The sequence below is a fragment of the Astyanax mexicanus genome, chromosome 4 (genome assembly GCF_023375975.1).
Source record: "Astyanax mexicanus isolate ESR-SI-001 chromosome 4, AstMex3_surface, whole genome shotgun sequence".
In the NCBI taxonomy this organism is placed as follows: Eukaryota; Metazoa; Chordata; class Actinopteri; order Characiformes; family Acestrorhamphidae; genus Astyanax; species Astyanax mexicanus.
The window spans coordinates 46,465,707-46,480,566 of record NC_064411.1 but is presented as its reverse complement, the minus strand read 5'-3'; the positions used below and the strand labels follow the sequence as shown (position 1 = coordinate 46,480,566).

The window sequence follows — 14,860 nt, the reverse complement described above, 5'->3', positions numbered from 1 at the left end:
CACGTGGCTTCTTCAGGTTCTTGTGTATTAGCTTATATAAGCTGTATTTCACTGCTATTCATGCAGCAAAATGATGTTTATTCTGTGTGTATTGTGCTGAAAAGACCTGTGCTGAAAAATAAATCTCTCTCTCTCTTTCTCTCTTTCTCTTTCTCTCTCTTTCAGGTGCTGATCATATCATTCTCTCTTATCCTGTTCCCCAGTCTACAGCCGGTGTCCCTTAGCAGAGCTGGGCAGTCAGGGGACTTCACCACAGCTAGAGGTCAGTGTCTTACTCAGCTTAGAGGCCCTCAAATATGATCAGAAATATTCAATGCTTTTTGCTTGCTTTCTTTCTTTTAATGGTACATTTCGGCATATTATAGCATATTTTCTTGCAGTTATAAAAATTGTATTTGACAGTGATATATCCACATAACATAAAATAACCAAGAATAAAATGAACATGGAAAAGTATTAAATTAAGATTAGTTCCAGCTTGTTTTTTTAAATGGCCATGAAAATCTGTTTAAAAAATAATGATAATAATTTATGTGTATTAAAACTACTGTGGTTCTGTGGTTATGTAGTTCTTGGCTTATGGTTCATTTTTGGTATGGTTTAGGTCCACTTCCCTGTAAGGACCACACAAATAAATACGCAAACCTTCTTAATGGCACATAATCTTCACACACACTAAAAAAAAACTTTTTTTTTTTTCTCTTTGACACTCAAACCTGTTCATAAAATGATGGCTGTGGATGAGTAAGTATGAATATGAATGAGTGCTCAACTTTCTTATATTTAAAAAATCTTTAAAATCTTATCAAGAAATCATGAATGTTAGATTAGTAATGGTATTTCTCAGTGTATGAATACTTAAGAGTGTAACTGAAGTATTCTCAGATTTTTAGGTTTGCGCATAAGTGAAAACAGACCCTGGTAGCGTGAATAAGCGAGCACTATTTAACAAAGCACTGGCGAGATAGAGACCAAAAGCTTTCAGAATAGCACTGAAACTGAAGTTTTAAACAATATTTAGAATCATATTCTGTGAGATCATTGGCTGATTGTAAAGTAAAAATCAGAATGTTGCTTGAGTCATGTAAATTCATGTTTTTTCATTATTGGAAAGACCAACAAAACATTGGGTTGGGTTGGTTTGAATCATTAAGGTAAAATGTAATTAAGATGACAGTAGAAACTTTCCAAAATGGTCAAAAATCTTTTTTTCATTCATTCCCATTGAAAGTTAAGATTCCACCCTAGGCTGGAGTTCTTTACTCCAACCTTAACAATTACTTACCTGTTCTTAGACCCTTAGGCCTGTTCCTCTTACGCCTCTCACAATCTGATAAACCTGGAGCGAAAACACCCACAAAGTCCTCAGAGTTGTCAACAATGACACTTTTTTTACTGACTGCTGCAAACAAATCTAGGTCTCTAGCCTCAAGTGGTGTAACACTTTCATAAAATCGTGACAGCGTACAAGTAAGATAATATGAAAAAATCTTTAATCATTAATATATTTAAAGTTATAACTAGAACAGTGCATTGATTGTGCAGCTAGGGTGCGAGAAACAAGGGATTAGAAAATGTCAAACAGATGAGTGCAGGTCCAGATGGAATATAAGAAGGTTGGTGGCTCTATGGCTTGGGTGTGTGTAGAAATGAATGGGAGTGATCTATGGATTGAACTGTGCATTCAGTCTCTTCGTCCTGTCAGCCAACACTATCAGAACGGACCCAACACTCTACAGTGTAGTAACAACTACAGTAGACCTAGTTTAAAACTTCTGACATCACATCTGGCCCACTTCTGGGCATTCATTCTGGCTGATATGTGGGTTAATAATAAATGACGCATGTGGCATCAAGCTCTATTTCACTGCTATTCATGCAGCAAATGGACTACTATTGTACTGTCAGCTGAAAAGACCACTAAAGCAAATATCTCCATCTTCTCTTCATCTTCTCCCAATCTTTCAGGTGCTATTCATGTTTTACTCTCACTAATGGTTGGTTATTCCAGACTAGCAGGTGTAAAAGAGGCTGCAAATCATGGTCTGGACCAAAAAAAACTAAATTTGGTCCGACTAAGGGCGTTTTCACACCTGTAGTTGGTTTCTATGGTCCGGATCAGTTAATAAGTTTGTTTACTTGGAGCATTGTCTCCCTCTGTTTGGTTTGGTTTCACACAGGCACAAATTTAAATGCACCAAAATATGCACCAATAAACCCATTGTCTCCTCTGACTGGTCAGAGCTGTCTTGCACGGAAGCAAGAAAGTAAATATAGTGAGAAGATTCTGTGTTTCACTGTGATCTACTGAACCATGGTCTGATTCGTCTACAGTGTAAATGCACTTTTCCAGATCAAACTTCTGGACTAATTAATTTACTGTTGAAAGCTGAGGCAGGCTGTACTTGGACTTAAAACAAACCAGATAAAAACAAAAAATAAAAACAGTGACTTTCCTTTGGCATCCAGATGTTTCAAGCTGCAGCAGCAGCAGTATATGGGTACAAACAGATTACATCAGTTTGATTCCTGTATCTACTGTAGCTGTAGATTAACCCTTTATTTATAAACAGAAATCAAAAGAATCCGAGGTGAAGGAGGGACTTAAATTGTAACAGAGAGGTAAAATTCACCTAAAAAAAAAAAACTGGGCAAACTGATGGAATACTACAATCCAAACAGTGTAAAGAATAAGGAGACTCTGCCCATATAAGTGAAGATAAAAAGAATGTAGTACAGTTGTTTAGTCTGTCAATTTGCTGTGTGAAAACTGTTGTGTGAAACCAAAACTAACCAGAATAAATAGCTAAATTAAAAAACACATTTTATTTAGCATGGAAGGTTGGTCATGTTCCAGCTGGGTGTGTACAGGCTGTCGCCTAAATCGTACAGTATCTGATCGCACTGACCGGGTTATTTATCGAGTAATGTTTTACGATCTGATTGATTTACTGTGAAGTCACTTTGAAGTTGAAGTTTTTAATGGATTCACTGTTTTTCTCGGGCTGTTTCTGAGCTGGGCTCTGGCCGGGCATAGTTATGCGGCACAGATTGATGGCTGTTTGACGGATCCCTTTTGATCTTTTTCTTTACATTTTTTAATCACTGCTCACATTAGTGAACGTAGAGAAGTGTACCTTGTCAGAATTACAATTCTGTGCGTTCACCAGCTATGCTGCTGTACATCTGCAGACTTTACACTGAGTTTAGGGTCAGAGAGCTATAAGACCTTTAACCTCTGAAAAACCTAAGAAATACGCAATAGTTACTTTTACTGGTAACTAGTTACTTTAATAGTGGAGTAACTCAGTTAGTAACTCAGTTACTTTTTTGGAGAAGTAACTAGTAACTATAACTAATTACTTTTTCAAAGTAACATGCCCAACACTGGTAGTTACCATTAAGTTCTCACTCAAATTACTAAGCTCTGTAATTCAGTTCTTACAGTGCCAGGAAACCAGGGCACTGATTTGCAAAACAAAGATTTGCAAATGTCATAAACCCATATTGTATTCAGAATATAACATAAAACACATATCAGGTGTTGAAAGGGAGATCAACTCATTGAGAACTTGATGGCAGCAGTGAATCTCAAACAATTGGGACCAGGAAACAAAAGGCTGGAAATAAAAGGTTTTAATGGAAAAAATAAACTACTGCAATAGGAGCAATTTGCAATTAAGTCAAATGACTGGGTATAAAAAGAGCTCTAAAAGTTCACTAATCTGTGAAAAACTCTGGAAACTCTGGATCTCCCACCATCTACAGAACATAATATCATCAAAAGACTAAGAGAATATGAAGGGATCCCTGTCCCCACTGGACATGGTCAATGGTCAGTCCTGAATGCTGGTGATCCAGTTTATCAGTCAGAACGTGCACAGGCTTGAGTAGAGTCAGGTTGGATTTTTTTAGGCCCAATCTAAGCTCTAAGATGATGTAGCATTATAAAGTCTGCTGGCAGAACTTGAGCTAAGCTTCCATTTTCCTCCAACTTGTTCCTCTGAGATTCCCAAACTACATGACATTGGAGAAGGTGAGCTCGGCTTCTGTCACGGCCCTTTAGCGCTGTGACATCCTCTGCCTTGAGGCCCAAAATTTTTTATGCTCCCCCAAGGAAAAAAGCCTGGAAACACTGAACATTTTAATTAGACCATTTACTCTGTCCTTCCCTGTCAGAGAGGATGAGATAATGGACCTGGAAACTTCTGATCATTAATAATGATGCCTTACGGAAGTTCACCACCAGATCTTTGGTTGTAAGAGATATTTAGAGTCTGACATTTGGAACAGTTTGAATGTTCCTGTCAGCAAGGACACTTACTTCCTTTACTTCCTACTATATACTCATCAGAAATTCCTAGAGAGCGGTAAAGCGGACTAAGGTGCTGTTCCTACCCAGGGAGTTTCTGAACATTGGAGATAATGTTTTTAGAATGTTCAGTCTGTCAAATTGTCTGGATGTTTTTGGAACTTTTTTATTTGACCCATCTACCTATCTACATTTACAACCAATCTACCTATCCACTCGCCACTCCACTGGATATTTCAGGTGATCAGTCATCCAGTAATCTAATAATTGATCAGCTTCTATTATTGTTATCTTGTAAATCAGTTTTGCTGATATTATTTATTAAATGCAGAGCTGTGCTCCACAAAGAGAACACAAAGAGAAAGAGAGCATCACACACAGATTGATTTGCTCTACATGTGAATTGGTAAACACCCTTACCCGCTGCTTTTCACAGGTACTTACATTCCTCCTGCTGCTCAAAGACTATCAGTATTGTCGTGCTAAAGGCCTAGGCCTCTTTGGCACTATAACAGCAGGTTTGAAATAATCCGGCGTTTTATAGGGCTGGCTTCCCGGACAGGGATTAACTCTATTTATGGACTATAGATCCTTTTCTATGGAAAATGTGAATTCAGTGTGCTGTGCAATAAGGATGCAAAGAAATAAAAAATATGTATATTGAAACTGAAATCGAACAAATGGAAATATTTGGTACAGAATGTCATAAAACATCATGAAATAGCAAATACAAAACTATGTTGAGGGCGTTGAAACAGCAGAGTAAACACAGCAGGCAGTCTTGCTAGAGAGCTTTAGCTGGGATGCTAATAGCTGGGTTAAAGCCGGGATGCTAACAGAGACAGCAACGAGCCATGGCTTAGCTGGAGTATTATATTTATTATAATTATAATCTTCTTTCTTTTCTTGCTTCATGATTGCTGAAGTTTCATATTTTGCCGGCTGAAGGAATTACGACCCTGGCTAGCCACTATCAGGAACTAGTGAAGGGGCCCCTTCTGATAACAGTGATTTTGTACTTTCCTGCATTGAAAATCTCAGAATTTAAACCTGTTGTTGTCTGTGGGCCCAGGCCCCCAGGCAAAGGGGACCGTAGGCATTTGATTGGTTTGCTTGCCTTGTTGCAATGGGTCAGCGTAGAAGCAGTTTATCCATGATGCTTACAGTTTTTCTAAGCACTCACCGTTAGTTGATGACAGGTTAAAGTACTGTACATGTTTGTCTTCCCTTGTGATCCTGTGGCTAATGGAAACACAACTATCTGTTGACAGCTTTAGGCTAATGTTTTTTTTTGTCTTGAATCCAGTAGTTGTTGCTGTTGATGCTGACTTAAAATCTAAAAAAGAAATAGTATAAATTTGTTCAGTTCAGTATAAATGATTCAGTAATCTTTGACCCTAAATGATGACGTAAGTATTTGAATCCGCATTTTGTATTTTTTAATTATATGTACGTGACTGTTGTTGAAGTTTAAATATTTAATGCCATTTAATTTATAAATTTAAATGTTAAAAAAGCCATTTTTTTCTTTTGAACTTGTGAAGTGGTGAAATTTGCTGTTGACAAAATAACAACATACAATTTGATGTACAAAATTCAGATTAATAAATTCACATTGATTTCTGGTTCAAAAATATAAAAGTCCAGTGGTGAAAATCTGGTAGATTTTTTTCATATTTCATTAAATATTTCAAGTTTATCAAAAGCCCAGTTTGTTAAAATATTCACTGTATCCCTTCTGTACAATGCGCTATGGTAGCTCTGCCAGTTAACTAAGTTCTTTACAGAGTTTGTCCTGGAGGATTATTATTAGTGTCAGTAGAGATTGTTTAGACGATCAGGCAGAAGGGGGTCATAAGTAACTCCTGATGGCTTATGTTCAGTTCTATGCAGAAAACTTTGCCACACTCAGTGACTGTCCTTGGCTTTATGTTTGTTTTTCAGTTTGTTCTTTTATTCAGCTATTGCTTTTTCAACACCCATTTCAAATTCACACTTTTTCAGCCTTATTTTTCTGTCTCTGCCCTTAGAGGCATTATATACCCACCGTGCCCATGGGAGGACTGTATAGGTAGCCCACGTCAGTTTAAAGTGGGCTGTAATAATGTGACCCATTGTGAAGCACAGTTCTTCCCAGTAACATCACAATAACACAAAAACACACATAGCCCATGTTCAACCCATGTGAGCCCCACAAACCTGACTGATGTCAGATGCCAAAAGGAACCTGTAGTCATCATTAAAGTCTATACGGTTCCAGTCTGTAGCAGTCTAGCATGTTTTTCTTTCACAAAACCACTGCAAGTGGTGGTGGCAGTGGCTGGCTGAAGGATGACCAGGATGGCGGGCAATTAATTGAAGCAATCATCTAATCTCTCTGTCTAATAATGTCCTAAAGTCTACAAGTGCATTCTACATGAATATCTAGCAGTTAACAACCCCTCATCAGGAGAGCCTTGTTATAGGTCTTCTTTTATGCCCTCTTTTGGCAAGACCAGTGGCACCCAATTGGAAGCACTAGGTTCCTGTAGCTATACATTTACAAATCAACACAGATCCATGCCCATGTGAAACCCAACTGAAACCCACTACCTAGCCCACATTTCACCCATGTAAGACCCACATGAGCATGTTGGTTGAAACATGACTGTCTTCAGATTCCAGTTTCATTCATGCCATTCCTGATACCACTGCAAACAAAGGCGATGGTGACTGGTTGATGGACAGCCCAGATGTTGGCCATTTTTTTAAACAATCATCTTGCTCGTCTTAGTCTAATAGTGTCCCATCTTTTAAAGTCTGTAAAAAATAGCAAAATGTCTAGAGGCATATAGAGGCATGTCTAGCAATCACTGGTCTCTCACCAGGAGGTTCACTACCTAAAAGTAATCTTTGAGTGCTTTCTTATCGGGCCTTTTTTTATGCCCTCTTTTGGCAAGACCTGTGGGGTCCTGTATGCCACAGACACAAGTCACTTAGACCCATGTCCACCTGGAACCCAACTAGCCCACATTTCACCCATGAGAGACCCACGTGAGCAGTTCTGTTTTCTTATTCATGACACCATAGCAAACAAAGGCAATACGCTAGCTAAAAGTAGCCTCTCAAAGCCTTTTTATTGGGTCTCAGTGAAAGCACTTTATGCCCTTTATTGATACACTTTGTGACTAAGATTATCGAGATCAAGCAGTCCAGGTTTCCCATTCATGGCACCACTGTAAACAAAGGCGAAGTTGACTGGCTGATGGACAGCCTAGATGGTGGGCAATTTTTCAAAATGACAATCCTACTTGTCTCAGTCCAATCTGCTCTTTTTTAGAGTCTGTCAAATTTCAAAATGCCAAGAGGCATGTAGAGGCAAGTCTAGCAGTCACTGATCTACCTAAAAATAAGCCTCTCAGAGTCTTTTTATAGGGCCATAGGGGAAGCACCGTTCTGCCCTTTATTGATGCACTTTGTTACTAAAGATGATCTAGTTTTAGTCCAGAGCAGTCCAGGTTTGTTGTTTAGCCACCTGGAACCCAACTGAAACCAACCTAGCCCACATTTCACCAATGTAAGATCCACCTGAGCATGTTGGTTGAAACACGACTGTCTTCCCAATCCCAAACAGCACCTGTATTCATCACTAAAGACAATACAGTTTCAGTCCAGATGAGTTTAGGTTTCTCATTCCTGACACCACTGCAAACAAAGGTGATGGTGGCTGGCTGATGGACAGCCTAGATGATGAGCAATTCTTTGAAACTGCATACTTAGTCTCATAGGCTTAAAAGGAAATAAGACGTTAACTCTCTCTGTAATATGTGTTTTTGCTGCAGGCTACATGTCATTCATGCATTTCAATAGTCCTCTTGTTGCCAGTAATGGTATCTATCCAGCAGAAATGAGTTTGGATGCATTGAAATTCACAGAGCATAAGAGACGACTCTGTTTTCAGTTTACTCACTTTTTGTTCCACAACACGCCTCAGGTTTTATGTGCCCTTGGCGTCTGTTTTTGTGCTGCATTCTGAGTTTAACTCTAACTATATTTTAAACCCATTTTAGGCCGAATGGTCACGTCTCAGCAAAAAAACACTATTAAACACGAAAACATATAAAATATAAAGGACAGGGCTTTGCTTTACATGGGCCTGTCAATTCGTAAGCCTTAGGCAACTGGCAACTTTCGCCTACAGCTACAACTAGCCTTGGCGCAGACTGCAATATGAGGCCAGACGTAACATGAGGTCTGTGATGTATGAATGCTATTAGGCCAGTCTCATTTTTTGAGAAAGATAATACATAAAAATAGCAATTTATATAATTTTAGCATATCTTTGTACATTGCTATATCAGTGTGTAAACTGATTATGAAGTGTTACCTCAGGGGAGGGGTGGGCTTGGGACCTGTAAAAGTTGTGTAGTGTTTTCTTGTGAGAGAAGCACTGGCCAGTGTGCTCATGGCAAGGCTATACACATATTACTGCATTCACATTTTCATTTTTAATTGATATGCTTGTCAATTAAATGTACCTACTAAGTAAATGTAACTATCTTCAACCAACCAAAACGGGCACATGTCACCCCGCTGCTCATTGAGCTCCACTGGCTACCAGTTGATGCTCGCATCAAATTCAAAACTCTTACAATCGCCTACAAGGTGATGACAGAACAGCTCCTTCCTACCTGCACTCACTCCTGAAGGCTTACGCTACCTCCCGGCCGCTGCGCTCCTCCAATGAACGTCGCCTCGCTTTGCCAAACACTCACACAAAGCAATCCAGACTGTTCTCATACAGAGTTCCCCAATGGTGGAACAAACTACCTTCCACTACCAGATCAGGAGAATCTCTCGCTATCTTTAAGAGACTCCTGAAGACAGAGCTCTTCAAAGAGCACTTACTCTCCTAACACCTCTAACACACTAACTACTTCTAACCCCCTTTCCTTCTTCCCCTCCTTCACTTCTCTATCCCTTTATTTCCCTCCTTTAAGCCCTATCTAAAAATGGGTTATCTAATTCCTATTACTTTTGTACTTCATTATTGTAAGTCGCTTTGGACAAAAGCGTCTGCCAAATGAAATGTAATGTAATGTAAAAAATCATGCTAACAATCCAGACCATTTTTGCTGGTATTTTGATACATGCAGGTCAACCAGCTTGATCATGCTGGTTATCTACCTTGGTCAGGTTGATGATGCTTGTAGAGCAGCCAAACCATCAAACTCAACCAGCTTGGTCAACTAGCATGGTCCACCAGCTTGCTGAACTAGAATGGTTGAATGGCATGGTCAACCAGCTTGGTTAACCAGCTTAGTCAATCAGCTTGGTCAACCAGTTTATTCAACCAGTTTATTCAACCAGCTTTGTCAACCAGCTTTGTCAACCAGCTTTGTCAACCAGCTTTGTCAACCAGCTTTGTCAACCAGCTTTGTCAACCAGTTTGGTCAACTAGCACGATTGACTGGCACGGTCAACCAGGTTGGTTAACCATCTTAGTAAACCAGCTTGGTCAACTAGCACGATTGACTAGCATGGTCAACCAGCTTGGTCAACCAGTTTAGGCAACCAGCTTGGTCAACCCGGTTAGTCAACCAGTTTTGGCAACTAGCACGGTTGACTGGCATGGTCAACCAGGTTTGTCAACCAGCTTGGTAAACCAGTTTAGTCAACCAGTTTGACTCAACTAGCATGGTTGACTGGCATGGTCAACCAGGTTGGTTAACCAGCTTGGTCAACTCGCTTAGTCAACCAGTTTAGGCAACTAGCACTGTTCACTGGCATGGTCAACCAGGTTGGTCAACCAGTTAAGTCAACTAGCTTGGTCAACTAGCACGGCTGACTAGCATGGTCAACCAGCTTGGTCAACCAGTTTAGGCAACCAGCTTGGTCAACCCGCTTAGTCAACCAGTTTAGGCAACTAGCACGGTCAACCAGCTTGGTCAGCCAGCTTAGTCAACTATCATATTCCACCAGCTTTGTCAGAATTAGCTTGGTCAGGCCTAACTTGGACTATCTACCTGGTCAGGGTGGTGATGCTTGTAGAGCAGCCTATATTTTTGTGATCAAATATTTCATTTAAAGAAAGATTATGGAAACAAGTATTTTAAAATCTACAATAACTTACAAACAATACAATAAACATTTTTATTGTATTTGTATTGGGCTGAGTGTAGACAGCGCTGGGGAAGCCAGGCCCGCTGTGGTTTGAAGTCACTAGGATATCGATTGCTTGTGTCTGTGGCATGTCTTGTTTTCTTCTGAAGCTCAGGAAATCACAGCAGGTACTATTAGCCTGTTATCCACTTTACTCTGCAAGCATAATCCCATTTCCTCCCAATACCACAACCTACCCACCCCCCTCACCCCCCACTACCGCCTGCACTGTCAAACTCCCACAATACAGCAGTTCTCAGTGTAGATAGAAGATTCCTCAAGCTCTGCTGCTCCCCAGTTATCAGTCATGTCCACAAGCCAAGCTCATTAGCGGTAAGAGTAGGAATTGCCTTCAGCTCGGAATTGTGAGCGATGTAGTTGATGTCATAGTCTCAGGATTATGCAGATTATTATGTAAAGTGAAGCAGATCGTCTGCATTCACTCATTCCACAGTTGTATCCTTGTCTTCACACTCTGAAACCCTGGGGTGAGAGGAGTTAAAAATAGTGCTTCACTGCATTTCAATGTATTTTTTAATGCCAGGTTTCAGTCATGACTGAAAAAGTCTGATTTGATGATAAGGAGATAAAAGTTTAAATCCAGATTAATTATTTTACATTGTGCAAAACGTGAATCATGAACATGATTTTGTGTCATAATTGGGCAGAGCTCAGACAAACGCAGATGTAAAATATAAACTTTGATAAATAAAGTAGTAGTCAGACAAAGCAGGGTCAAAATCGGTAAACTGGAGCATATAGGGAAACATATACCAGGGTCGAATAAACAGTCCAGAGATCAGTACACAGGAAGGGCAGTAAAAGCAGGGCAGGCAAAAATCGTATATCAAGAGTCAGTGTACATGAAAAAGTGTACACTAAAAAAAAAATAGCAAGGGATCGCATTGTAATGCAGGATAAACCGAAACAATACTCAGCAATGAGTTCTGAGCAGTCTTTTATACCCAGCTCATCAGGTGCTAGTACTCAGGCGAACAACTTCCTGAAGGCATCACATGATGGTGAGAGTCACAAAGTGGTGTGTTCTGGGTAGTGTAGTCTTTTCAGTGCCAGACTTGACATTTTGTTACATTTAACACCTTTTAGCTAGCAATTTGAACAAAACTAACCATGACATTTAAACGTTTTTTTTGTAAAATAAAAATCTACTTTTGGGCAGTGTACCTCCTGGTGAAAGTTTGTATGTATATGCACGCTCCCACTTTCTGTCATATTTTTTTTTTTTTTAAAGGGTTGTGAGAATAGACAGCTCCCATAATACTTTAAAATGTTATTAAAATGTTAAACTGTTTTGTCCTCCTTTTTCCACCTGAAAAAAAGTGTAGTGCAGTATTTGTATGTCCAAACTCCGGGAGCCCTAAACTTAAGCTTGTTCAATTCGACTAATTTCAGTGCTGCTAAACCCATATCAATAATCACACAACCCCTTGATTAGGACATTCAGGATCTCACTGGACAACACAGACTTGATATGTAATATGAGCAGGATGTTCCAGATACTTAATTAAGAGTCTCTGAACTGAATATTTAGCAGATTACAGGTAATAATGAGCTGATGTACACAGATGTACATCATCATCAGCTTTTAACCACAAGATTTTAACTGCTTGTAGCTGCTTTATCAAAATCTATTACTTATAAATATCTGGATTTATATATTTTTTATTTTTTATTTTATTGAATAAGACAGATTTTTAACCCTTTAAATACCTGAAAATCTTAATGAAAGCCAATTTACAGTTTCTAGCTCTTAAATGATACAAGTTACAAATTAGTTTCAGAACAGTTCCTAATTCATTTAGTATAGTGGTAGATAACGAACATTTAAAAAGAAAATAGACATTGAATCATTAATAGTACCCAAATTTGGATACATGGATACTATTTATAGCAGTTACTAAATCATTTATAGCAGTTACTAAATCATGTATTATAGTTACTGGGTCATTTATAGCAGTTACTAAATGAATTATAGCAGTTACTAAATCGTTTACTATAGTCACTGGATCATGTTACTAAATCATGTATAGCAGTTACTAAATCTATCTATTATAGTTACTGGGTCATTTATATCAGTTACTAAATCATCTATTATAGTTACTGGGTCATTTATATCAGTTACTAAATCATTTATTACAGTTACTGGGTCATTTATAGCAGTTACTAAATCATTTATTACAGTTACTGGGTCATTTATAGCAGTTACTAAATCATTTATTACAGTTACTGGGTCATTTATAGCAGTTACTAAATCATTTATTACAGTTACTGGGTCATTTATAGCAGTTACTAAATCATTTTTGTTAGTTACTGAATTTTTATAGCAGTTTCTGAATTATTCATCTAGGTTATTGAATCATTTTTGGTAGTTTCTGAATCATTTATAGTAGTTTCTGAATCATTTTTGGTAGGTACTGAATCATTTATAACAGTTTCTAAATCATTTATCTATGTTATTGAATCATTTGTAGTAGTTTTTGAATCATTTATAACAGTTTCAGAATCCCTTTTTAGTAGTTACTGAATCATTCATAGTAGTTATTAAAAATGTTATGGTAGTCAATGAATCATTTATAGTAGTCAATGAATCATTTATAGCAGTTACTGAATCTTTTTTGGTATTCACTGAATCAAAGTAGTTTCTGAATCATTTTTTGGTAGTAATTAATTCACTTATAGTCGATACAGAATCATTTATAGTAGTTGCTGAATGATCTATACTAGATTCAGAATTACTGTAATCACATAGTAGTTACTGAACTATGCACATAAGTTACCAAATCATTTATAGTAAATACAGAATAATTTATATAGCTACTTAATACATTATAGTAGATTCAAAATTACTTATAGTAGCTACTGAATCATCTCTAGCAGATATCGAATAATAGTATTTCAAATTGGAACATAACACACTTCTAAAGTTCTGAAAATAAATTCAGATTTAGATCTAGCAGGGTTTGCACTAACAGAGTTCTGTCATGTGTTGTCTTCCTGTAGTCCAGTCGCGCTCGCTGCGCTCTGTAATGGAGGTCCATAGCCTGCAGCCAGTCCTGACGTTGGACAGAGGGGTGAAGACGGCCTCCTCCATGATTAGCAAGATACACATCAGGCCTGAATACGCAGACATGGACCACCCACCTCACAACCATAGCTATGGAGACAAGGAGCAGCATCATCATGGCGACCCCATCACTGGGCACATGGGCACACTGGGCTGGATGTCCCAACCTGACTCGGGACTGCATCTTCAGAAAGACAGGAAATGATGTAATGAGTGGTTGGAATGATAGATGTGTTTGTCCGTCTACAGCAGTTTGGAGGAAAAATGCAGGAGAGTTTTTGCAAAGTGTTTTTGAGAAGTGTTGCCTGCAAAAGAAGAAAGATAAATGTGCTATTGGAAACAGACAATGGCCTGGCTGTGACTGTTCCGGCTGCCCGAGAGGACATTATGGTGGGCGTCAGGAGCGTTCTCAGAAAGAGAGAGTTTGCAGAAGAACTGCTTTGATCGCCTGTATTAAAGCATTCCAATACCAAACTCTTTACAGACACTGCCTGTTTAGTTTTGATGTGAATAGATAAGAAAGACAAGATAGCAGTGTTAGCACATTCCTCTTTATGTTTCTCTTCACTGGGTTGCTGTGAATGGTATATTTAAGTTTGCCTTTGCAGTTGAAGCCTTTAACACAGCGAGGGTCTCTGCATTTAAACAGTCATGTTGGCTAGCATTGTGATAAATTATGGGTGTTGACCACAAGAGCATCATCAGGAATATTGTCCAGTGCTTAGATAGTTCCCCAACCAATGTATTTACCAATGGGTATTTTACATGTGAAACAGTTAAGTGTTTCAGGTGTAATTTTTTCTTTTCTTTCCTGTACCGTACCCTATTCTTCAATAGCCATGCCTTTGCCTTGTCTTGTTGAAAACACATGGATGTCCCTAAAAGAAAAAGGTTCTTCTTGGAAGCCATCTCAGAAGTGTAAGTCACAGAAGTACTGAGAACAGTCTGGATGGTTCTCAGATGGTGTGCTGATCCATCTCAGATGCCTCTGAACCCAGAGAAGTTGACACCATCTGTGGACATTGTTAACATAAGGCTTTTGTTTTGCAGAATAAAGTATTATAGTGCTTGACAATGGTTTACCAAGGTCATCCCTTGCCCATATGTTTCTATCAGCTATTGCTAAATTATGGTTCTTATCCAGATCTCTTTTCAGCTGACCCTTAATCTGTTGAAGAAATAAACGTGAAAATAATGCTTGCATGGTTTTCTTTGGTTTTAACATCAACATCAGGGTTTACCTTTGGAATGGTTTCAAACCAAATGAGAAAAGCATGAGGTCTCATTTTAATTTTAGACTTCTATTCTGTGAATCTTAGGCT

At 38.6% G+C, this 14,860-nt stretch overlaps 1 protein-coding gene across 1 annotated transcript in view; it reads left to right on the top strand.

The window, feature by feature from the left end:
• The window catches only part of creb3l3b (cAMP responsive element binding protein 3-like 3b), a 46,935-nt gene extending 32,324 nt beyond the window's left edge, over positions 1-14,611 (top strand). The window contains exons 9-10 of the mRNA XM_049478826.1: positions 166-262; positions 13,475-14,611. Coding sequence (XP_049334783.1) covers positions 166-262; positions 13,475-13,743 — 366 coding nt within the window. The 3' untranslated portion in view covers positions 13,744-14,611. The remainder of the gene's footprint in view (positions 1-165; positions 263-13,474) is intronic.
• The last annotated feature ends 249 nt before the right edge of the window (positions 14,612-14,860 follow it).